This window comes from Vidua chalybeata, chromosome 4 (assembly GCF_026979565.1).
Source record: "Vidua chalybeata isolate OUT-0048 chromosome 4, bVidCha1 merged haplotype, whole genome shotgun sequence".
In the NCBI taxonomy this organism is placed as follows: Eukaryota; Metazoa; Chordata; class Aves; order Passeriformes; family Viduidae; genus Vidua; species Vidua chalybeata.
Genome location: NC_071533.1, coordinates 35,528,399 through 35,555,617, shown reverse-complemented (window position 1 = coordinate 35,555,617; position 27,219 = coordinate 35,528,399). Strand labels below are relative to the sequence as shown.

At 33.2% G+C, this 27,219-nt stretch overlaps 1 protein-coding gene across 1 annotated transcript in view; it reads left to right on the top strand.

The window, feature by feature from the left end:
• The first annotated feature begins 746 nt into the window (after positions 1-746).
• SGCZ (sarcoglycan zeta) overlaps positions 747-27,219 on the top strand; it is a 173,575-nt gene continuing 147,102 nt past the window's right edge. The window contains exon 1 of the mRNA XM_053940643.1: positions 747-941. Coding sequence (XP_053796618.1) covers positions 747-941 — 195 coding nt within the window. The remainder of the gene's footprint in view (positions 942-27,219) is intronic.

The window sequence follows — 27,219 nt, the reverse complement described above, 5'->3', positions numbered from 1 at the left end:
TAGCATAAATACTTTTGTTTTAAGGAAATATTAATAGAAAGTTCTTTAAGCAGTTTGCAAATGGTTACTGCTTGGCTGTGTGTGAGAAGAATTTAAACTAGTTCAGGAATTTAACAGATTATAATTGTATCCATCTCTTAAAGGGCAAAATGTGGGGTTTTTTTTTTGTAAAATAAGGAGGCATGTATAATAGCATCAAGTATTAATTTAATTTGCTAAGTATAATAAAAGACTGAAAACTTCATTTATATAAGATGTATTTTAGAAAGGTGAGATTTTTCTTCTGTTTGTAAAAGGGAGTGTACTGGCTACAAGCTATATGAAGAAAATTGCCTTTATCTCAGCCAAAACCAGTACAAAAGAAAAGGTACATGGCTCTCTTTCTCCAGAACCAAATTTTACTTAATGATCTCATAAAGGACAATAAAACAATATTCAGAATTAAAGTGTAAAATACATGCATGGATTACTTTTATATTTTTAATAGTTTCTTGCTGATAAATTTGAAATGCAAATCCAATTTGAAATAGAAACCAAAAGTTTACTTTAAATTCATAAAATCCATCAAATTCATGCTAGATGCCTAGTATAAATAACATTGATGTGATTAACGCTAGATGAATGCATCTCTTCTGTGCCCATAGAAACTGATTTTCTATACATTCTCAGATAATTTTCATGTAATATTACACGTGAAAACCAGACCTGTCATTTACTCTACTTATACTTACATCTTTCTTTTACAGATGACACGAGAGCAGTATATATTAGCAACACAACAGAACAGCCTTCCAAGGACTGAACATCCTCAGTTTTACCCAGTAGGGATTTATGGATGGCGAAAGAGGTGCTTATACTTCTTTGTCCTTCTGCTGTTGGTTACCATGATTGTTAATTTAGCAATGACAATATGGATTTTGAAGGTTATGAATTTCACAGTGGTAAGTATTACAGTAACTTTATGTACCTCATTTCTTCAAGTACTAAGTTCTAGGTTTTTTTTCTTTTTTCCTTTACCATGATATATAGAAATCTTATAATTTTGGAAGAAAAAACATATGTACTTTTTTGAATGTTGGTTCAGATATACTCTTTATATATATTCTGCAGTGGGTGGACTGGTGCCCTATGTATTCTGATGTTTTTGGTTAAAAACATATCTTCTGCAATTATTTCTGGATCTTAGATTTTTTTGTTTGCTCAAATCAAAAGTGTCATGGTGACTGCCCCAAGCATCTTTGTTTTCTTGTCGTCACTAAATAACAAGCAAGAGCAGTTTACTGTATATGTTCCATATAGTATCTCTCTTAGGAGGGAGCTGGGTTGGTCATGTCAATGTATAGGTTTGGTGGGGTTTTTTTATTTTCTTTTTTTTTTCTTTGTATTTTGTTAAAGCTTACTAGCAATTTGGACTGTGTTTCACCTAGAACTTAGATCTGTTTTGGTGTTGATGGGGGTGGGGGGGTAGGTGGGTCTAAAAGACACATGCTTTAATGAGTCAATCTCTGGCTGGAATCTTTAATATCAGCAAAGTATGTCAGATGTACACTTGAAAGAACATCTGTGTTCAATGGAAACTGTGGTAGGAGTGTGTACTAGCTGGCAGCACAGTAGTGACTCTTTGTATATCAAAAGAAAAGACAGAACTCTACACAGTTTAAAACAGCAGTGTTTCTGCTAGGATCAGCACAGTCTTCCTCGCTGGATTTTAACCTTCATAACCCATATTTTTATGTAGTTAGTTATAAAATTCCAATTCCCATGTCACAGCACATTTCTTTTCTCCATTAGTTTATGGGAAATAAAGGAATAGCCAGCAAAACCAGCATAAAACCTGTGTCTAAAATTGTTCTGTATTTGTTAATGATCTGTAATGCATTGGATTATGTGAAACTATTGTCTGGTGAGACATATTGTGCAAATATGTCTTCTGAGTTTCCACTAGTGGATGGACATGTTGAATTCAGATTCTGACAACTGTATGACTTTGATATTAATGTATAGAAAAGTTTGTGAGAAGCTTTTGGAAGGTTGCCTTTTTTCAGAGGGGGCTTTTTCTTTTTTTTTTTTTTTTTTTCTGTTTTTTTTTTAGCACAATGTGCTTTTGAAATAGGACACCCATATATGTTTTTGTGTATTAGAATAATTATTCATTTGTACTGGAAACATATTTAGGCATAACTCTTTAAACAATTTTAAAATAAAACTTTTAAAAAGCACAGAATTTTTCTCTGTGCAGAAGATTGATTTCCAATAGAATATTTGAAAGTACTGTTTCCATATCTAGGGATTGCTTGACCATCCACACTACAAGCTCATATAACACTATCCAAACACTATCCAGTTTAAATCTTTCCGACTTTGATCATGCAGTTTTTAAAACAAAACAATTTTGAAATATTTTTATTTCCTGAATGTCAAAGTTTGTTGGAAAATTAAAAGTTTATGGTGAATTACTAAATCAGTGCAGGAATTTCATGCAGAAAACAAACAGATCATTGCAGCACTTTTAATAAAACACCTTCTCCTTGATCACATTCAAATATATTTTTTAAATTGTGTGCTGAAGAATTAATTTACTTCTGCAGACTCATGGAATGGTAGGTAGTCTTCTACTTTGAGTAATAAGTACTCACATTGGAATCTCTGTATGCTAGAAGGTTGTCATGTTAAAAGTTGAGTAACACCTTCACGCTCATGTCCTCACACACACATTTGAGCAAGAGTGGGAAATTTGAAGTAAGTCTGAAAGAGTCACTCTCTTAGAGAAAGGTGTTTGACAGTAAAATAATTTAGTTTATGAACCTAAAGTTAGTGTATTTAAAAAGGCAATGGCTTTGAAATACAAATATATTTCTTCCACGTGCACATATATATGTACAGATAGATATAAACAAAGAAATTTTATTTGTATAACTGGAGAGTGATAGGAAATCAGAAGTGCAGCTAGAAACCTCAAGAGTGTTTGCTCAAAAGAGGAATATAGCCATGATAAAAGTAATTGCTAATATTGGACTGCTTTGACATTTTGACATTATATTAAAATATTTCCTGTTTTAGCATAAGTCAGTGTTAAGCTTTCTATGAAGACAATAGTAATTGCAACATTTCAAGGAGTCATGAAGAGCCAGGTCATGGTTTGCCATTGCTATCTGATGATTGCAACACTGTTGATTTGTATTAGCTGTTGCCTTTCTATTTTTAACTGTAAAGCTACTGCCACTGACACTTTGGCATAATAAAAGCCTTTCTGCAATCAGGTTTCTAGTTGGAAAAGTTCTCTGAATATACTGACCTTGCACATAAAAGTCACATTCTGAATCTGAGCAGTTATTCCAGTTCTTTTTATACTCAGATTGTAAAAATAAGGTCTTGTGTAAAGCATTCATCTCATAGTAAGATAGGCAACTGATGTGAATTTTTCTTAAGGACAAAAGTTGAATAGCTTATAAAAGAAGTAATTTAAAAAAAATAGTTTCCTTGTAATTGTGTAAAAACAGTACAGGCAAGATGTGAAAGTCTCCTTTTATCAGATTATGTAATATGACTAGGAAACAGAGAAATGTTCAGGGATACAATCACTTCTTCCAGTGTACAAGGTAAGAAACTTGAAAGGTAAATTCCAGTTAAAAATAATTTCCCTGATACATAATACGTATCAGATGAGCAAAACTAAAAGTAATTACTATCTCTGTAGGAAGAATATTAGATGGAGGAATCATAGATGTAGTAATAATTTTTGAAATATATTTTCCCACTGATAACTTAGTCTTACTGTCCTATAACATCTAGTCAAGGTTTGTTCAATTATCTTTTTAGAAAGATGTGGCCAAGGAGGTCAATGGCATCTTGGCCTGTATCAAGAACAATGTGGCCAGCAGGACTTGGAACATGATTATTCCTCTGTATTTGGCACTGGTGAGGTCACACCTCAAGTATCATGTTCAGGTTTTTTTGTCTAAAAGGACATTGAGGTGCATGTCTGGAGACAGGAACAGAACTGGCAAGTGATCTAGAAAACATGTCTTATGAGGAATGGCTGAGGGAGCAGGGGGTGTTTAGCCTGGAGAAGAAGAGGCTGAGGGGGAGGCCTCATCACTCTCTACAACTGCCTAAAAGGAGGGTGTAGTCAGATGGGGGTTATTTTCTTCTGCCATGTCTCAAATGAAGGGATGAGAAGAAAATGGCAGAAAATGGCCTTAAGCTGTGCCAGGGGAGGTTCAGATTATATTTTTTGTTTGTTTGTTTGTTTGTTTGTTTTTTTGCTTTTTTTTCCTACTGAAAAAGTAGTTAGACATTGAAATAAGTTGCCTAGTCAAAGTTGAAGTCATCATCTCTGGAAGTGTTCAAAGGCCATCTGTATGGTTGGTTATGGTGGTACTGGGTGGATGATTGGACTGGATGATCTTGAAGGTCTGATTTTCAAAGGAGACATGCAAAATATCTTGGAAAAATCAAGCCAGGAACTAAAATCTGTAACTTTTGTCAGTATATAAAATAATAGCCTTGGGGGACTTGGGTTTCATGGAACACTTGTAGTTTCCTTTCCTTGTAGTAACCTTGGAGTGGTTCACAGGCTACCCCATGGAAACATCTGTCTTTCACTTTCCATCAGGATGTAATTTCCTCTCATTTAGTTTATGTTGTACAAGTTTAACGAAGCTTAAAGCTATTAATCACTCTTTATCAGTCTGTACAGTTTCTATACTAGGGATTTCAGGGAGGATGGACACTCAAGTCATGACTTGGTACCAGAGCCAAGGGGTAAAATATTAATGGTTTTGTATTTAGAACATTCCAGTTATTTCATATATGTAATATATGTGAATTTTAAAGGCTTGTGAAGAAATAGCTATTTTTTTACTCTGCCTGCATTCTTGTCATTCTGTATTTACATAGAATACAGCATAAGTAATTATCTGATTTTTTTAAAGATCTAATCACTTTGTCATTATTCTCTGATAAAATTTTTATTTTGTATCATCTTTAAGTTATTTTAACCTCAACAGAATTGTAATTTTATATAATTTATTCTTCATAGAGGTGTTAATGAATAAGGTGTATTGACAATCTGTTTAATTATTTTGCAAAAGAGATTTACTATATATTATTGTTACTAACCAAATACCACTGTAGTGATACATGACTGAACGTTTTCTGCATGTATTTCAAATTAGCTTTAAAAAGGGAATTCAAAACATTCCTCTTATTGTTGGGATGTGACATTGTGAAATGACGTTGAGCAAACAGCATAGAAGCATAGGTCCAGCTCTTGGTAGAGGAGACATTTAATAACACCTCTTTTGTACATTTTCTAATATGTTCACAATTTGCATTGATATTGATACTTATTTAATGTTATGTTGTTCCTTTGCTTATTACATGACATTGATATCTGGAGTTTACTAGAGCTAAAAAAATGGTCCTGTTAGAAAAAATACTCATGTAGTTCTTAGATCTCTTTTTGTGTCCTGTAGCAGCCACATAGCACCAAGTTATTTTACTGGTGTTGGTTGCACATCTGGTTTTGTGTGTCTTCATATTGTGATTACCCCTAGGAATCCATATATGAAAAGACATGTTGTGATCCTCTGTAAGAAAGCAGCCACCTACTTCAGATGTTTTCTCTTGCTGTAGTTGCAGTGTTGTAGTCAGTTTCGACTGCTGTCATGATACAATGTTGTCTGTATTGATCCATGTGAAACTCTTCTTGCCTGTACTACCAAGGGAACTACTTTTAAGATCAGGGGCCAGACATCTTATCATCTGGGTAGCGACAGTTTATTTCTCCAGGGACTTTGAAAAGCACTTTAGCTTCAGACATAAGGCAGGGTGTAAAGAGCAGTTTGAATTCCCTGGCTAGAACACATGTGCTTCATGCCCCCAGCTGAGCATGCTCTCTTTGCTGGCTGCCTAGCTCTGGATTCACGTTGTATGGACAGCAGGTAGTTTGCAGGTGGAATGTCTGCCTGAATACATACAAGCCAAGTAAACCTGATTTCTTTCATAAGTGACAGCATATATAATAAGGCAGCAATATGCAAACATTAATTCCCTCCTGTTTGCATCATAACAGATTATCCCTATATTCCTTTACAAGTTTAAATTTTACAATTGGAAACTTTCAGATCTGCAAAAATCTAAATCTGAATTATAATATTGTATTAAGATTACTTATAAGACAATAAACAGTATTTTCCTGGGTTTTAGTTAATGTGCAAGAATGTGGAAATCTTCCAAATATTACACTCTCTGTGTTGGGACACATATATGCTTCTGATCTTAATATCCAGTATGGACACAACACTCACAATTTCTTTTAAAGTACAATTTCCACATTAAAGTTATAATTTGATGCCTAAAGTTTTAGCAGTACACAACCAAATCAGCTGTGTTCAATGCTTTTATGTAGATGTAGACCAAACTGTCTTGGCATACTGAAGAAAAACAAAATCTATTTGTAAAACTATACTGTAATAGAAATTATCCATTTCTCAACAATCATGACAGTGATATGAGTAGTTACATTTCTAATATTCTTTGGCCACCAGCTTATTTGATGGTCAAAACAGTATCTGGTTATCAGTTCAGTTGGTTCTGCTGAGCTATGTGATGAAGATAGCACTTTCACATAATAACTAATACAATTTCAAGTAGAAATAGGGCAAAGGTCTTTTCCATTTCTTAGACAATCTTTGAGATATGCCCAATTTGTTGCAGGTTGGCATTTCAAAATTTTGAGTTTTGTAATTGTACTTATCTCAAAAATAATTTTGTCATTTGGCAAACAGAAAACTTCTTTCATTTGACAAAGGCAGCAGTTTGCTGTTAGGTTTTGAATAAATATGAATAGAAGCAGTTGATATATAATAAATACATTCTGTCACATCTGCCAGTTTAATTTACTTCAATGGCAATCATTTATTGTCAATATTTTTTTCAAAACTGTAAATTAACTAATTTTTAAAAATTGTATCTCTTAACTAGGTAGAAAATAATTTCTAGATCCATCAGTATTTTAGCTTTCAAGAACATGATGTTCTGTTTTGGGATGAATGCGAAAAAGCTCTCATTTCCCTTTTATTTGGTTTTTATAGTGACAAAGTTCCAGTCCAGAGTAGGTAATATAATTAATTTTTAATGATTATGAGACTTAGTCAAGATATGAGAGACCAAGGCTCACATTTTCTCTGATGCAGATCATGTTAAAGATAAGAAGTGTTTTACCTGTAGGTTATTAGTCCTGGTTTCTGACATTTCTTTTTAATAGATATATGACATGTCTCCTACTATTGCTTAAGCTCAGACATTACATATCAACCTTGTAACAAATTTTATTGAAAATTCCAGTGAAATGGCTATGTATTCCTCAGGAATATTTTCTGCACAGATTTATAATTCTTTTAAAATGTTGACTTTTAAATGATTTTAAAAATGTTTAGAAAATCTTCAGCTAAAATGAATATTTAGAAACCAGATGTCTGCACATGGGAATGTATACATGTATGCACAAAGTCTTATTTATATAACTGACTATGTTCTCATATCCTTATGGTGCACTGGAAATCAGAAATGTTAGCTTCTTCAATGAACCTGTCTGCTCCGTGAATAATTCAACAACTTACCCATAAAATGTCAGCAAATTAATCTTGCTATGAGTTAATTTTGCTTGGACTTTTTTATCCCATTTTTTTAACATTCATGTAAAAGCACAACTGTAGAGAGCTGGAGGGTATTTTGTACAATTCGTGTCCTCTTTCATTTTCAGTGCCATAGGCAAGAGTGAACTGATTTATTCTTACTCTCTTTTGAGCATTTCATATATTTGCTTTCCTGAGCACAATGAAAAACTCATTTTAAGTATTTCTAGTACCATTCCTCTAAATCACTTTTTTATCTCATCTTATACGTGTACCTCCTGTATTGCATACTTCTTTTCCTAGTCCTTATGGGAAGGAAAAAAAAATCAGCGTCAGTGCAAGCACGGTGTAGATTTACTTGGCTGTACAGTAATTAATATAAAATCTGTTGTGTCACAGTGGAAAGGTGACTAATCTGATGTCACATTTGTGATACATAAGGCAACAGCTTGCATGAACAGTCAAGCCACTGTTAAAGATATTTTGTTAGGTATTTTATAGTACTAGACATCTCATGGAAAGATATCTTTCAGTTAAAAGTGGGAAGGTATTTTTTAAACAATCCCATTTAATAGCATTTCTCAGCAAACATTAACTCCTTTGCTAAATGTGCAGGTTACATTATTGATTCTGTGTGGCTGAATGCAGATCTTAAGTTATTTGTTTCATTTCTGAGATTATATGTCTGTATGTTTTGGGGTTTGTTTTTAACAAATGATCTCTTACGAAGAAAGAATGGAACAAAATTATTTTCTCATTTTTATATTTGTTTGGTCACTCAGATTTAATGGCAGAGTACTAGTAGAGTTCCCAATAGAAAAAGGAAGCAAAATATGTTGCACCTTAGACAGTCTTATAAAAATGTGATTTAATTAACTGTAGAAAAATTTAATGTATTTACACAATTGTTTAAACAATTTCAACGTGACCTTACAGTGGCTTTGGAAAATTGTACTGTAGTATCTAGGTCTTGACTTCCTAGGAAAAACTGCCTATAAAAAATGTTTACTTTGTAGTCATGCACTGAGAACATGAAGAGGCATTTGCTTTTCCAAGGCTACTTCTTGCTCATGTGTCTCATTTCTTTGGATTTGTTTCATTAAGTGTCAGGACTGACTTAGAATCAGCTTAAGGGACACAGATATAACTTGCACCTTTACGCCATGTGAGCTGACCAGCATTTCAAAGGTAGCTTGCCCTGTGTTTCAAAATGCAGATGTGTACATCTTCCACCCTTCACTGGAGTGATTCTGATTGTACATTAGACCATGACCGCTGCAACCTCTTATGAGGACCTTAACATTCCAAAAAAGACACAGAGTGTGGCTATAGAATGTACAGAAGAGATCAACAGCAGTTTAAATCCATGTAATAGGTTAGCTGAAAATGTGTAGATAGATAGATAGATAGATAGATTGATAGATATGTGGGTATATATATATATATATATTCAGTTTGCTGACATTTACCTTCTCTGAAATAATCATGTGCTCAAGCTGAGTGAACAATGTTTACTAGACAGCTTATTCTTAATCATTCACTGTGTAAATAGGCTGGAACAAGTATCTCAGAATTTTTTTCAAATATTTGCTTCCATGAAAATGGAATTAACTTAATTTCCATTAAAGGCTTTCTGTTTCCTTTCTGTGTGCATTCTAGCATGACATTAGTGTTTATAGAAAATGAGATTTTCAAGAGAATATTATATAAATATAATTTTGAATTTTTAAAGGTTTATAAGATAGTTCTGACACTTGTATTTGTCCAAGTGCATAGCTTGAATAGCAGATATTTGAAGAATACTTTTGATGGGCAGTCATTTTTAATGAGGGGAAAAAAGGTGGAAGAAATTAATTTTGTATACCAGAGTTCATGGAAATAATAAGCAGAAAATCATAAAAAGAAAAGCAGGCTAATGCATCAGCATGTTTCTCAAGTGGAGCGACTAAATCAGAGTTAATTTTATAGTTCAGGCCAAGCAGTAATAATTTGTAAGTTTATTTAGCAGTGATTAGAGAGATATCAAACCACTTGAGCAAACTTTAGTTACTTAAAAGCACCAACAGTCTGTATGAATAATGAAATGTGTGATTCTTACTTCCTTTCTATTATTGGGATGACTTATCTGAGGAGAGTGCAATAAAAAATTACATTCTCTGCTTGGAATCCTGATTTTATTTGTACAAATCTTCCATCTTGAAATAAATACAAGTCTGTGTATTAAGTACAAGAGCAGAATGTACTTATGTAAATCTAGCCTAAATTTGACCTAGCACATTTAGGAATTATAATTAAAAAGAAACAGGAAGATAAGATAGAATACATACTGATAAATGTCTTACATGGCAGAGTATTTCCTTTTCTTTCTTATAAATCAGGATATTAAATGTGTGGTTGGAATCTCAGACAGGATTAAATGATGAATCAAATGTTTCACTGATGCAGAAGCAAGGTCATTTTTTAATAAAAAATGTGGATAAGGGGTTTGTCTGTCCTACAGCAAATGAAAAGAAAAATTTTCAAGGCTTTTACCCAAAAGACACAACACTGATGGAGGTATCATTTCTATGCCTAACAAACATATTTTACTGCTAAGTACAATCAAGGAATGAAAATCAAGAAATCCAGTAAAAGCAGATTATAAATGGTGTTGCCAGAGACAATGCAGAAGTAGTGGAAGTGCCACAAAATAGAAGTCAATGTTAATACACAGTCCTAAATCTCTTAATCGTAATCTAAATTTGGCTGCCTTTTCTGGAAAACCTGGTGCATCAGAGCTTGTCCAATGTTTTGTTATTCAGGCAGCACGGTGCATACCCTGACTGTCACATCAGTGTCCATCAATAATGTGAGGACTACATTATTTTACTGTAAAACTCAGTTAAATACAACAAATTCTGCACAGCCTTATGTAAAATCTTAAGAGTTTTTTGAGCTTATGGTATCTTATAAAACAAAACCCCCCAAAACCCCAGATACATATTTTAATGTATATAATAATGAAATCAGCATTTTTGTGATGCAAAATCACTATCTATACAATTTTTTTTAGTTATAGATCTTCCTTTCCACTCACCTCATTAACATCTATTTATACAGTAGAGCAACATCAAGAAATGTTTTCCCAAAGAGAAATTTCTAATTACTGTGTTTATTTTTCTTATTATCTTCAAGGCTCAGTTTTATAACAGCAAGGATGGGCAAGATGACAACAGATTTCTTTCTGCATTCACAAAAAACTAAAATTGGATTAAGATTAATAAAAATACAATAGGAATTAATATATATTAACTTTGGTTCAAATTTTAACACATCTTTCTTCTCATATACTGGGATAGCACAAGTCAAAAAATGATAAGCAATTCTTTTTATAAAATGAAAATCAAAATTGCTATCATACTTTCCTCCTCTCAGTTAAGATGATATTTTAATAGTAAAGGTAGATGAAAGCGTATGTAAAAATAGAAATTAAAAAATATATAATTGATCATTTTCAAATCATTCTTCCATCTTTTAGAGATGGAGCTTTCTCATTTCCTTCATTGTGTTCAGGAATATACAATTCTTATCTGTCATCTCTCGGGGTCTGGTCATGCTACCTAGAAGTAACAGAACAGACAAATATCCTTATTGGAGACAAATATCTATATTAGTTTTATTTGCTGAACAAGCAATATGAAAGACACTTATTTTAAATCGTTTTTCTCACATATTCTAACATTGTTATTTATTTACCAAAATATGATAATCACTATTAAAAATGTGTTCATTTTTTACAATAGTCAATTCAGAATAAAAATGTATTATGCCAACAATATGCCTGTGGATTTGTTCCTCAGACTGATTGATATAAGCTTATGTGTATATAAACATCCAAACTTATTTTTTTTTAAGAGGGATGTAAACTATTCACATCTGAATTTCCTGGTGGTTTTTACAAATTTTTTTTTGTTCTTCACTAATTAAAATGCTATCTATAAAGGAAGAGGATTGATTTTTAAGCTTAGATCTATGTTATCTTGTCTTACTTTCAAACCCTCATTAATTATTTGCAAAATGATTTCAATTAAATCCTGTCTAAAGGATGCTACTATGGAAATCCTTTTGTCATGATTACAAAAAGGTCACACTCTTTTGTGGTACCTAAGGAGGACCTGTTGGACAGGAGAAAAGGGCAAAGTGTATGGCAACACAGTCTCTGGCAGATATAAAACTTTGGGGGAATATGCTTGCTCTAAACTCTCACATCACTTTTTATATTGAGCAGGAGTCTTATGGTCTGCAGTTCTTAATATGAACTGTGGAAAAATAAATATCCTGTTATGAATTGTTATCTGAGCTTTTGTCTAGCTGTCAAAGGTCTCTTCTGTTTTAAGGTTTAATAAAGCTGTAACCTGGAGCTTGCTGAAGGTTAACACATTTACTTTCAAGAAAATAACATTCAATGGCATTTATTACTGTACAAATAAAAAAATATAGTTTTTGTAGTCTGAAGGGAAACATTAATGGATTTTGGATTCATGGTGTGTGTGAATAAAATTACTTCAGATACCCTAAGGTTCAGGTGAAACCTGAGTCATATGTAAAGTAAAAGTATAATAAAACAGCTGATAATTCTTACCCGTTCTTAACAATTCTGAATACACTTAAGCTGCTGCCTCAATCAAAATGAAAATAAGTATAGATTTTACAATAGGGTACAATAGAATCACGGGTTCTCAAAGGTATAAGCTCAGCTAAAATAATCTGCAGACTACTAATATTTGTTGACAGAAGATCTGAGGAGTCCATCTAACCATTCCAGTCATATAAATATTTCACAATACTCTTTTCTATTTAGCTGAAATTTATTAGTAGAGTGATACTGAATATTCAATAAGCTTACACTGTATAAATTTACAGACACAAAAAGATATTCCTAACTAATTATTTTACATCAAGTAATCTTTCTGTATTTCACAGAACATTTCCAAAATCTTACTTGACAGCTTCTAGTTTACTGGGCTGGTAGTGCACTCTATTGAATATTATTAGAAGTATTTCTATTAACTTTTTCACACTTCTGTGTGGTTTTTTTTGCATGTTTTAACACTTGGTATTATATTTATACACGCAATCTAAAAGATTCAAGTGTCAGGTTAGCAGTTAATGGCTGGGTTTTCAAAAGCAACTGGAAGTCAACCTTGATGGCATGTATGTTATTTGAAAAATGCTATCCTGCACAGCTTTATGCTCGTTGGTGTTGTAAGATGCCCTGCAGATCCATTCTATGTAAAATATTTCCTTATTGAGCACAGTATTTGTTGTGCATCGTACACATGTGCAGTATGCTAGGTAATAACAGCTGCCTGGGAAATAACAGCTGAACAAACAAGTACTCTGTTATGGAGGGTGTTGAGGAACAGTAAGCTCATGCAAGCTCTAAAACCTCAAAGTATGGTGCTGGAAGAATTGATTCTCATGAAGGTGGAGCAGTAAATTGTGCAAAGAATTTCTGTGACTGGGCAGGACAGTGAAGATCAGGAATTGTATATTAGTGGTGTATGTGAGGCATACAAGTCTTTCTCCTTCCTTTTAATTTACTGATGATTAGAAGTACCAATTCCAGTGTGACTCCAGGAAAATAAGCAGTCAGGAAAAGGTGTCCATACAGTGGGAAAGCCAGCTGAACATGAGCTACAGAGGAGAGACAGCTGTTCAGGCTACAGAAGGAACATTCTGTGGTGGGTAGCTACTTGGATGGAGAGGAGTTGTTAAAAGTTGGGGAAAATGTTACTCTGACAGCATCATCTGTAGTTAATCTGTGGAGAACTTCACCCCATTATGTGGATGTGAAAAAACTGATGGATGTTTGAGAATTTAATGGATAAATGCATGGCAGGAAATTGTACCAAAAGAAAAAAAAAATTCCTGGATCTGAATATCCTACTTTAATATTTGTGTGTCTGATGTTATTGGAAATGAGACATTGGGGTTAACTTTTGGTCTCACCCAGAAAGGCCATTCTTATGATTTTTTTGAAAGCAGGGCTGAGGACATGATTCTCAGTTTATACATTATATTGATAAACCAGTTGTTTGTATTGTGTATTTCAATGCATTGCAATGTGCAGTCAAACTAGGAATTTAAGGATCACATTGAGTCAATAGAATTAAGTGGTTTAATCCTGATCCCAGGAAATTAGGAATTATTTAAAATCTTTACTTTCTCCTATAAATAGATGAAAAAATAAAGGGGTAGGCTGAGTAGCAGTGTTGTAGCACCACAGAACAAAACGAAACTGATTTCTTGTCAAACTAAATTCTGGATTTGGCTCTGTAAGTTATTGCCCTCTGTCATGAAAGTGTGATTTAGTTGACTAAACTATTTCCAAGCAATGTCTGCTTTCATATAATTTTGCGAACAGTTTAAGACAATTTGAGGAGATGGTAAAAATAACTGTGCAAGCTATTTGAATAACAGTTTATTAATATGCTTTGGATATTTTCCAAGTTAGAATTTCAAAGAGTTTTTTTCCTTCACATTTACAAATATAACTATGTTTGTATTGGTTGTATAAATTCTGAAAAAAACCCATCAGAATGTCTTGAATAGAAAACATTGGTCAGTTGTTTCAGTTTTTGCCCTTGCTTCAGATAATACCTTAGGCAACACAATCTAAACAAAATGTTATAGATGTTCTTTTATAAATATTTTTTTCAGTTTACTAGAATGGATGAAACTCACTTCAAAGTACTAAAAAAATAATCCATATAATCTGTATACCTAGATTACTGTCTGTGCTTATTCTCAGATCTCTCTCTATCCCTTTACAAAATCTACAAGAAAGCAGCCACTATATGGGTAGCTGAGATAATTTAGATTTACTTTTTTTTTTTTTTTATTCCTTAATTGCTGTTTATGACAACAATTTAGAGAAGCAAAAGCATGTTTAAGCTATCCTTGTCTTCCTAGAACTAATTATGGATCTATTCCATTCTGGTGTATACCTTATGTTTCCATATGTGTGTATGAAACACACGTGTGTACAGCTACCCATGTGAATCGTAGACAGCATTTCTTATGCTGGCTGCATTTTAATATTCATCTGTTTGCCCTCTGACCTTGATCAAGTCAATGCACAAGCAAGGATTGCCATAAGCTTGTCCACATATTCAGATTTGAATATACTTTAGGATCTAGCTACAGAAAAATCATAATTTTTTAGTTGACTTTGCCCATTTAATTGTGGATGATTAATATCTTTGAAATGGAGTATCATGAGAGAATGCTAGAATATTTTCCATATTTAGTTTTGAAACTAAAAATATTTAAAGAAATGCAGCTCCAATTATTTTTAATAGAATGGCAGTTTTTATTTGACTATCAGATGAAGGAAATGAAAAATGCCATAATCTCTGATCAATACAGCAGATTAGAGGTATGGTGGCAGTATTACTGATATCTGAGGTGGTAATTTTCCAAAACTACCTAGAAACTAAAAAACACTCAGTATAAGAGGCAAAACAACCTTTCAAAATTAAATTTAATGTAAAGTAAAAACAGAAAAGCCTTGCATATTTTCAGTAAGTATTTTTTTATTATTTGACAAAAATTGTCTTTATATTGAGTGCTCAAAAAATCTCCTGTTTTTCATTAAATCTCCTGGGAAAGCAAAACAAATCTATATGGCAGTATAAAAGCAGACTTCTTAGTTATATAAAGTACACAAGTCAGCAAAAACTTACTGAATCTTCAGTTAAAGACATAATATAAAACTATGTTTCCTTTTTTCCCTTTTATAAGTGAATCATAGAATCATCATAGAATCATAGAATGGTTTGGGTTGAAGGGGACCTTGATCATCATTCCAAGCCGGCCTTCAACAGGAATGAGGCATTCACAGTTTCTCTGGGCAACCTGTTCCAGTGCCTCACAGCCCTCTTAGTAAAGAATTTTTCCCTAATATCTAATCTAAATCTACTCTCCTTCAATTTGAAGCCATTTCCCTTTGTTCTTTCACCACACACTTTTGTAAGTAATTTCTCGCCATATGAAGTATCCTTCAGATACAGGAAGGATGCACTTAGGTCATCCTGAAGTCTTCCTTTTTCCAGGCTGAACAATCCCAATTCTCTCAGCCTTTGCTCTTAGGAGAGGTGTTCCATCCCTCTGATCAACTGAACAGTGCCCATCCTCTGGACCAAGTGCTAACTCTGTTCCTATTTTCCCCAACCCGTTTTCATCACTGTCACTTGTATTTATCAAATACAATATCACTGGTTATCTCAGTGTAACTGATATTACTTGCATGTTACTTTAGTGTAGTCACATTGCAGTGATGAGCATGAGGACAGAAACCCCAAGAAATAAAATGCTTTAACTACTCCAATTTTATGTGAGTGGAATTATTCATGTAACTATACTTCAGAATTGGTTGTATATATTTGAATTTTCTCATGCTGCAAAGTGAGAGCTTAAAGGTGTGCAGGAAAGGGTGTATATAGGCAAGGGAAGAAGAAATAGGAGGCAAAAGAAAAGGCTAATTAAAGATGGTAAAATTATGAGATTAAAAAAGAATTATGAGATGGAAAAATTGAAAAAAAGAAAAAAGTCATTTATGTTTCATATAAAAGAGGTTTCTTAGCTAACTGATGTACTAGCTGCAGGCAGCAATAAGTTTTAAAAATGAAAAACAATACATAATTTTTATATCACTAAAATTTAAATGGTGACAGCACTAGCAGATATGATATATTGCAAAGAAGTATTCTAGTCTTCTGAATAAATCATTGAACAAGGACTCTGAAAATCAGAGTTTGATTTTTAGCACTCTTTGCAGTTGCCTAGCTGAGAATGTTAATGATTATTACTTCTAAATGAAAATTGTTGGAAAACCAACATGAATGAGAGCAGTCCTGAGAAGGATGTGGGGATTCTGCTGGATGAGAAGCTTGACATGACCCATCAGGGTGCAGCTCAGAGAGTCAGAAGTATCTTGAGCTGCATGAAAAGTAACAAGGCCAGCAGTTTGAGGGAGGTGATTCTACTCCTCTACTCCACCCTTGTGCAACCCCACCAGGAGTACTGGTACAAGTATCTAATTTTGGTTTTGTTTTCTGGATTTTGTCATTCCTGCTTGTAATAGACTATCTTTAAATAAACATTGTTATTAAGAAAAGCTTTTCTGATAATCACCTTAATTATGGAAACCAGCTTTTTTAATATATGGTTTTGGAAAGGGAAGAAAAAGAAATGAGAGTCAAGAAAAAATTGTGGATAGAGGAAGGAACGGAAAAAAAAAGAGAAAAAAAATGTATGAAAATCAGGAAAAAACTGTGCTCCTTATTTTTTTCAAGTGTCTAATGCAGGACTATGCAAATTTTGCAAGGACAGAGATGTACTCTGAAATATACCTAAAACTGGGTTCTTAGAGTGATACTGGCATTTTATTCATGTGGAACTATACTGAATATACTTTATTACCTTTCAAGGAAATAGGTACTTGGTTTATTTTCTCTGAAAATCTTTGCTAGAGGAACTATAAATTTATTCTTAAAAATTATGATTACCTTTCACATCAGTGGAAGATAAATTCTACCATATTTAGCAGTACCAGCAAGGTGTTATTTATGCAGGTGTGAGTTTTAACAGTGCCACCACAGATGCAGCATGTGTGTTAGCAGAGAGGCATGAAGTACGTGGCACATTCATCTTATATGATTTATAGGTTTAAATGTATCTTGAAATATTTAAGTATGTTAAAAGTGTTTGAAATATCTACTAGGTACTCATCAGTTGTCTCTTTATTAGTTTTTTCAATTAATGGAGAGCTATAAATTTTATATTAATTCAGAAATGCTTTTGGCCTGTAATGGTTATGATCTTTTGTGATGTGCTAGTGACATTAAATAAACACAATTGCTGGATGCTGGAATTTATTTAAAAATATTTATTAGTTACAATAAAACTGTCTCTAAACTCTATAATGATACTGTAAAAATTACAGTACCAGGAGAGAAAGGTCTTTAGGAAGAAGTGGTTTCAGGCTCATACTAAAGCAGAGCAATACAGGCTGAGTCTTGAAAATGAGAGTAGAGGAAGGAAGAAAAGGAAGGAAGGAGAGAGAAAGGGAAAAAAACATCTCTTCAATGCAAATAATGTTGGCACTTTCTGGATGTTGATCTGAGACACATTAGCTGGGTATAGACAGCTAAATAAGCTCTAAGGAGTATAACTGGTGAGACAAAATATAGGTAAAAGTCAATGGATTAGCATAGAATTATTGATGCTGACAGCCCTGTGCTTTCCAAGGAAACACTGGTGTGAAGTAAGGAACAGATGCTGAACAATATGGCACATCTGTTTTCATGCTGCTTGTGCAAATTGACCCTTGGCATTCTGTATGAGGTCAAAAGATTTCTGAAATTTCAGTGAACAGGCACTGTGGGCATGGAAGTTGACAGTTCAAATCAGGTGTGTGTTTTGCCTTTCAGCAAATATCTGATGTTCATGGGTAAAATAAAATCTAAGGCTCAGCAGAGAGTACCTGAAATGTTATTTGTTGTAGAATTTTGCAGCTGTTAAAGATGTGTTATATAATCTGTCATAATTTATTCCTGATCTATTTTTATTCTCTTCATTTGAAGGGTAGAAACTGTTACTGAAAGTTATTCTCACTACTGAAAATTCATTTCAACAAAGCAACTTGTAATGCACGGTTTAGGAAAGGATGTGTAAAGCTAAAATATTAGCTAGAATTATATTTATTACTTGATGTATTATATATTTTTTAATCACATAGGAAAAATGATGATAAATCCAAATAAAGTTCCAATTTTCATTTAAAACGTAAATAACTGTTCTCCCTGTCGCAATAATCTACATGCTGATTTTCAGTATTTAAATACTGTTATTTAACCTAACCCACTGCTTAGAATCTAGCTGTTAAGAGAGACATTTGTTTCTAGCTACTTTCTTTCATGCACTTTTGCTACAGAATAATTCGTCAGTAGATAATTTCAGTGTCACCTCAGTTAAGAATTATGGGAGATTATGAGAAACTGCAGGTGAATTAAACACACTAAAGTGTGGAGTATCACAACTTCAGATATAATTTCACATGTATAATGTGTAACAAACATGTACAAACTGAGTTGCTCATACTAAGCAATAGGGTTTTTCTTGATCCTTTGAGAAATTATCTGAAAGCACATTCCATCTGAGTCAATAAATATGTCTTCTGAATGTGTTTTCAATAGAAGTAAAATTAAATAAAGATAAATATAATAATAGATCTATGCAATTTGAATAGACCTGATAGAATTTTTATGATTGATTTTCTTGAAACAAACTACAGGAATGCCTGACATGAATAAGAATTTATTCTGGACTGGGGATGTCAGCATGTAGGAAATGACTGTTACCTTTTGCAAAGGATTCAGTCAGCCTTGCTGTCCCAGCAAGATTAAAGACCTGGATGTGGTGACAAACATTAATTGTTTGAGAGGTTTATTTGTTTACACAGACAGATTTATAAATAAAAAAGCTAATTAGCTAATAAAAAGGATTCACATAGAACAACAAAAAATTTACTATTTTGTATACAATCCAAGGCAGTAAATATAACGGAATGCCACAAAAAGCTAACTCCTGTTTAGTATTATTTTTTTATCTTTGATGGCTAATTTCATGCCTGATGATCTAGTTTATGATAATTAGTCTTAAAATTGTGATGCAGTATTACTGTTTTGGATATACATTGAGTATTTGCTGGAAAAGGTAAAAAACTACTTTCTCGAAATTTGCAATATTTATTTCAATAGCTTTCACAATGATGCAAATAACAGTATGCATCCTCAAGAAAGGACTATTGCTTTCTTCTTGTGAAATTTCCAGCATCTTAGGAGAGCATCTTGTTAATGGAAGTAGTTTGGCACTTTTGACTGTGTACTTCATTAACACTTTATGGGGATGCATGAGCATGGTGATGAAAAATCCTTTCTAGTTATGTGAAAATTGATGCATATTAAGAATGTTACACAGGACAGGGCTTTTTATTTTATTTTTTGCCCAAATGGTTATGTCTGGGATTTGAGGACATTGAAAATCAAACAATTGTTGTGAATTGTATTGTTGTGAACCTGATTCTTGCCAGGTTACAACCAAGCAGTTGTCCTCTGGGGATTACTTACAGTAGCATCCAGGAAAAACCGAATTTGTAAAAAGCAGCATGAATTTTATAAGAACAGATTTATGCTTTTTATTTGGATTTCACATCATGTTGGTCACAGAAGTTCCCCTGTGCCATTGCTACTCTATCTCACTAGATGAAAAAACCTAGCCATATGTTGCATCACATAAACGAAAGTTGTTTAATTACCAGACTTATTATATGAAAAGTAAAATTAATTATTTTATTGAATATTGTTTATTTTATATTGTTCAATTTGTGTGTATTGTTTTTCACACTGTACTGTAACTTCACATGTTGTTTTGTGATTCCTCAGGACCAAGCCTCTGCAACTTCATTGAGCAGGCATTAAGTTTAAAGCAAAAAAAACAAAGAGTAATGAGTTTACGGTAAAAGAATGGGAAGTTGAGGTTGTCAGAAGACTAGAAGAGCATTTGAAAGATGGAGGAAGAGCAAGGAATGCAGGAATAAAAATCCACTATATTATATTATTGAATAGAAACTTCAAGTCATGGGCACATCTCTGCTGCTCTGGAAACTGTTTTCTGTGTAGTCACAGAATCAGTGCACTGAAGTGATTGCAAGCAGGGAAATACATGTGAAATACAATATGAAACTTCCTTTAAAATACTGAAAATATCTAGCGAAATAAAGGAATTTCAGTAAACGAGGAGAACTGGAGGAAAATATTTTGCAATTTTATAAACTTTTCTTTGTTTCCCACTGAAACAAAAATAAACTTTGCACCATTTTTAAGAACTATCCAGTAGTCTGGCACTGAAACTGCAATTATGGGATGTAGGAGACAAAGTTCAAAGGAGGTAGTACAGCGGGCTTTTAGTGTTTGATCATAGATTCCAGTACTTCTGAAGATATCTTTCTAAATTAGAAGTCAGCACATTTCTAGTATATTTTGTAGTAATCTTCTAAACTAGTATTTTCTTTGAAATTCTGCAGTTACCTGAATAATGACAAAAAATGTATCTGAGTCAATGGGGTGTACTTCTTGGTACATCAATGGAATATATAATTCCATTTCACTATTTTCTTTGTGAGAATTTGTCATTATTTTATTAATTTTCATCAACAGAGAAGCTTACTCTAATGCATCCTCAGATTGGGAATTATCTCTGATTTTTAATTTATTTTTTAAATGAGATATTCTTGATGTAGTATTGCTTGCAATTTTTACTTTCTGTTTTGTAACTTGTCTAGATATATTCTATTCTGGTAGTAGCTGTGGCTTTCAGTTCATGAGCTGCTAATAGATGTAGGCACTCAAAATATATCTTAACAGCTGTAGGCACCCCAAATATATCTTAAAAGCCATCCCACTTTTTCTTTCACAGTAACCAACTACAGGCGAAGTTGAAATACTTTTTCCGTTTGTTGGAAAGGCATATCCACACTTAAATGTACTTGGTATATAGTTGAAGAGACTGCATTAACAACAATTATTTACTCTTAAAGTGTTTGCTTGGATATATGAACACAATCCTGTAAAAAAAAAATCAACCACTTCAACTCTTTTCTCACATTCTCTTGACCACTGTAATGAGTCCATTTTGCTTGTCATAGTATCTGGATGGCACCTGCAGTTGGGACGGGGACTGTCAGAACTGCCTTTCTGCTGTCATGGGCTGTTTTATCAGGTCACTCTCCTCTCAGGACTGCAGTCTGAAGCTGGTGGAATCATAACTTCTTAGGTATTTGTAAACCTCTGTTCTCTTGATTTTATTAAAAAGAGCAATGTAGCTTCTGCATCGTACCCCGGTGCCAGGAGAGGAAATCTTAAGCAGCCTTTTTCCAGTAATCTCTTCTTTCTTCCACTACACATTCCTGTTTCTCCAACACAGCAGACTAGCTGTGTTCTGATGTTAATACTTTGTTCCTTGTTTGTTTGGGTTCTTTTTCATTTGTTAGTTTGTTTGTTTGGTGGGTGTTGTTTTAATTTGTTTTGGGTTTTTTTTTTTTTTTTTTTTTTTTTTTTGCATTTGGGCACAGAGTCAGGAAGAGCAAGAAAGTATCAGGAAATCTGAATATTTTAATTTCTTTTTATGTGTAAAATTTTTTTTAAACTCTTCTCAGTTAATTTTCCCAATGGTAGAGGTCTGGGAGAAAAAATAGAAATAAGTAGAACAGCAACTGCTGCTCCAAATTTTACTTTGTGAGACTACATCTTGAGCCAGGGTCAATCAGTGCTGCATGCAGCCACTGTTGCCAAGGCTGGCTGCTACTACAAGTGTCTCCTAGGTCTCATGCATTCCTCTTCCACTCTGGGCCATTTGATTTGGTAGAGTTTGACAGAGACCTTGATATGTGCTTTGTGCTCCCTGATTCAAGAGAAAAACACAGAATTGTGGATAGATGACAGGGTTTGTCCATGGCTATCACAAAAGAATTCTCATTGATTACAGTCAGTGGCAGTTGCAGTCACTATGGTGGGCAATTTATGCCTTTCTTTACTCGATGTATATTTGCAAAGTGTTTCAAGATATTGCAAGCTTAATAGAAGCTTTAAAGGAAAGAGGAAAAAAAACAGTACCTTACTGTTCTCTACTAGGAGTAAGGTTTCAAAGCTGCCACCTTACTACACAGTAGTTTCCTTTTTTTCCAGGTTATTCGGTGAAGTTAGAACACTTTGCAACTCTGAAAACTATTTTGGGATACCAGTTCTGCTTCAGAAGGAGCAGTAGTCCCTTTCATGGGATTTAGGATGAGGGAATCTCTTCATTCTGCTCTGCTCTATCAGAATCCTTCTATCCACCCAGAGCTAGTGATGCACTTGAGATTAACCCTTTATGAAAAGATTAAGAGTGCTCTATATCATTATGAACAGCAATGGATTCTGAGACCGCAGAGGGAGCAGGAGCAAATGGGGTGGATCTGTGTCTCTTCAGAGGTGTTGCTTTTTAGTGTGCTTTGACACTACCCTGAAATAGAATCTCTGAAGTGGGATCTGTAATTTTGTATAAAAGATCATTATTGTATTTAAAAGTCTGTACAAGTTCAGTAGTATAAGAAATGTATTCTGTGCTAAGCAATGGAATATGCATTTTCAGTCAATAATTTCAGTCAATTGTATACTGTCAGAGACAGTATACGATCAGGAAAATTCTTCAGAAGCTAAAAATAATTCAGTGCTATAGCATTGGCTGAAATTTATTTATTGGTTGAAATTCATTTACATCATTTATTTTGATGAAACATTACATTTCCCTATGGCAAAGGAAATTTTTCCCCACATACATTTGTAATATTGAATAACACATTAGTGGGATTTTTCTTATACATGGTTGTACTAGGATGTATTTCTTTGAGTGCTCCAATGTTACCTTCATGTAGACTTATGGAACTGTGCTGTTATGCTTTCTGTAAGCTCTAAAAAATCTACACTGAATAAAGGAATAGGTTCTAAAACTTCCTGTGATACCTGTAATTTACTCCAATATCTTTTGTCAAATTTTTCTGCTTTTATAATATTAGAATTCAATACTATAACTAAGTTCTAAATTTAAGTGATGTTGGAAGATCAAGGGATTAGGTTAAAAAAGGGACTTTAACCTAAATGTTTTAATAGAAATTCATCTATTGTGTCAAATGTCAATTTCAGTAAACAGTAAAAAGGATGAAATTAATTGATCCTAAAATTTTTTAATAACTTAAGAAAAGAAGATATCCTAAGATTCAAGAGTTTCCTTTTTTTTACTGATTTTGCTGTAAGAGATTTTCAGCATATGCAATTTATGCAGCAATTATCCAATAATGTTGGAGAATTGCTTCTAATTCAACAGTCATAAATAGTGATGCACCAGGCACAGTAAAACATTATATGTCTTACAAAGAAGTAGCAATGCCCTTTCTTTGGCAATGCTGTGTGATTGATGCTTTTGAAACAGAAATAGCTGCCATTATCAGTGCTTTTTCACAACTTAACAGACCATGTTCATATCCATTTAGAAATGTTTACCTTGATGCATTGAAACCTGTACACCTAATATCCCTAAAAATTGACGTTTTATTTAAATGGGAAGAATTTCCAGTTAGAGTGTTATGCAGTGCCTGGACAGCAAGTGATTCAAAAATATTGTGTTATTTGCTAAGTGATTATGATGTGTATTTGGTATAATTATTTTCCTTTACTGTGATTGACCCTTTCTGTGCTTCCATTTAAACCATTTTATGAAAGGATTAGATTTAAAACTAGGAAGTGTATGCTGTCACTTGCAGACCACTGAAATTTTTCAAGTTTATGAACCTCTCTCTGAGCTCTTTGCAGACTTCCTCTGTCAACATCCTTGATGATGTATTGATTAATTTTTCTGAACATTCACAGAGTGCTCAAGAGTATTAATCAAACTCTAGCAGGATGTAAAATCCAACTAGGTAAGGTGGCCACTATCATCCCATTAAAATCCAAGTATTGTTTTTATATCCTGTACATTTAAAAAAGGGCCTTTTTTGGTCAATGACATTTTCATTTGTATTTTCCTTTCAGAAGTATATGCCACTACTTTATATACATTCAGAAAATTATTATATAGATTTAAACTACTAACATAGAAGGCTTGATTATATTGTCCAAGTTAATAGTCTCCCTGCACAACTCTGAAAGTACATTAGGACAATCTAGATCTAATGAAAGAGCAAGTGCAGAATCTCCTTACACTATTCAGACAGTCCAGTTTATTACTGACACATCATTATGTCTATGTGAAAAATAGCAACATATTATATCTTCAGACTTTCAGTGTAATGGCTACTAGACAAAAAATTTAGGATTGATTGATTGATTGATTGATTGATTTTAATGCCCTGTGGATACGTTGCTTAGTTGTATGAGATTGCTTATCAGTTGCTTCTCTTAAGTTTCCCCTTAAATATTCTGATGCTACGGATAATTTGGTCAATTTTCCACTAATTTTACAGTTCACTAATCCAGTTCATATGTACTTTTTTGGCTATCAACATCTAAAAGCTGTGTTAAAATCAAGACAAGTTACATCATCTACTTTCCCTTCCATCTATAGAACTGTTCATTTGATTTTAGAAACAATTACATTTACAATTACAATCACACAAATTACAAGTGTGATTTGCTAAATAGCTTCTTTATTCTGTAGTTGGAATATTAAATAGTGTTGGCTACAAATTAGTCTAACACCATATATTTGTAATATATTCATAGTGGAATCTGAGAATAGTTTGAGTTGGAAGGGACCTTAAAGACCAGGTTGGATGGGGCTTTGAACAACCTATCCGAGTGGAAGATGTCTGCCCATCACAAGAGAGTTAGAACATAGATTTCTTTCCCAACTAGAATTAGAAAATCAAGTTGCATTTCTAGTTAGTATTGTTACGAAAACACATGACTCAGTAAAAATTTTCCTTGTAGGTTTGTCTGTCTCTAATCCCAGAAATGAAACTCAGGTTAAACTGCAGTATTATTTGAGTGACAAGTAAATCCAACAGTAAGTGCTAGTCACACTGACTAGAACATGGAAAGTGTGATCCATCACTAGAAGGCAAATTCGCATTTAATCCATCTTTTATAGAAGTTTTATGATAGTTACTCAGATGACATCAGTATAAATAGGTAAAGTGGGAACATAAATGGGTTATAAAACAGTGTTTTTCCTGTGGTGGTATAAGCTATTGTTATCCAGATTGCTAATCAAAGAATTTAGTAGAGATGGTGTGATATGAAAGTGTTGATAGTAAAGTTGTTTTAGCAGGAAACAGATGGTCTTGATTTTTTCAGCTCTGCAGTTTAGATCATTAGTGTAACTGCAGTAAAAAAGGTCTTTGTAATGCCAGTGCAATTTACCTCATTACTCCTGGGTAAGTCACTCTTAAGTTAAAAGCATGAAAGAAATAATGTTGTATGTGTGTGTTTTTATATAGGAGATTATATTGGTGGCTGATGCAATTGCTTCATCAATCAGTAAGAGTAATATCAAAAAAATTTGCAGAAAAAGATCTGGTTTGGATTTTAGGTAGAATAAAAGCTTTTGTGGTCAGATCAGAGAAGAACAAATGAATATAAAAAATACTCAGTCTTGAGTGCATAAGCCTTATGTTTTTTGCCACCAAACAAATCTTGAATATAGCAAACAATTTGCAGTATCACCCTACAGATTCACGTGGCTATTAAATGATTATAAAAGATAAAATAAAATATTTGGTTCCCATATATTAGTCATTTAACTGAACAAATCCAGCAAGATGACATCATAAGAGGTTACAACAAAAACTACTTCCTATGGCATTTTATAGAAATGAATGGAAAAAATAGAAATTTTTCAGTCTCTATGCACACTTAGATGGAACTAAAGATTCATGTTTTCTATATCACTACAAAATAGTTTTAGACATTAGTATCATGCAAATATATCAGTTACTTAGAAATTCTCTTTAATTTCTGACTATTCAGTATTCATAAGGAGAATATACATTCTACTGTTGCCTTAAGCAGAAATTCTCTACAGCATTTCAAGGTAGCACTGGTGTTATTCAACTAGTTGAAAAATTCTGAATGAGGTTTTCTCAAAATATTAAGTTTCTCTATCTTCTAGATTTCATCAAGATTTTTAATTTTTTTTAATGTGTATGTATAAAATGTTTTTCAAGAAATGCATGAATTTGGACAATTTCTTGATTGAATTTCTTGCAACAATTCTGGCTTGAATTTCTAAATTCTAAATTTCTAGGTGGAACCAAGGGGTCCTAAGTTGGCCAATTAAGATTGCTCATTGAAGCTTCAGAGAGAATGCAGCTGGGACTGCTGAACCATCCTCCTAGAGTTTCCAGGTGCTAGGATGTGGAGCAGGGATCTGTGTGGCTCAGACACCAGCAGTGCTGCCATGTCAAACAGCTAACAGCAGAAATTCCTGATTATGTTGGTGACATCAGATGATGTAGCTTCATATTTTTTACTCAATGACTGGAAAAACTATCTGCATAAAACTGACCTATATTTCACCTGATTCTGTAACAAATTTGATTTCTGCTTGTGGATCTCTATGTTCAGTGTTGAATAGATAAAGTTTGTAAAACTTATGTTTCCATTTAGTCTGTTTCAAAGCACTTTTACATAATTCAATTTTATTCTCATGTAGAATATTTACACAACCTGTTTTTTGGTAGTTTATTACATTACACAGCTGGAAATAAAAATTAATTTGGTGCAGTCTTTCATATTTGTTCATTTTAATATTATGAATTAGAGATGTGTTGCATGCTGAGATTATTTATACCTAGTTTTATATTTCTTATCACCATGGATGCCATAGAATCATATAAATCCTGGGAAGACAGATATATATTTAACCTAATCTATAAATTGAAAGAATAAGATAACACTTGAAGGATTAACACAAAATCGTTCTTTTGTCATTAACATTTTCT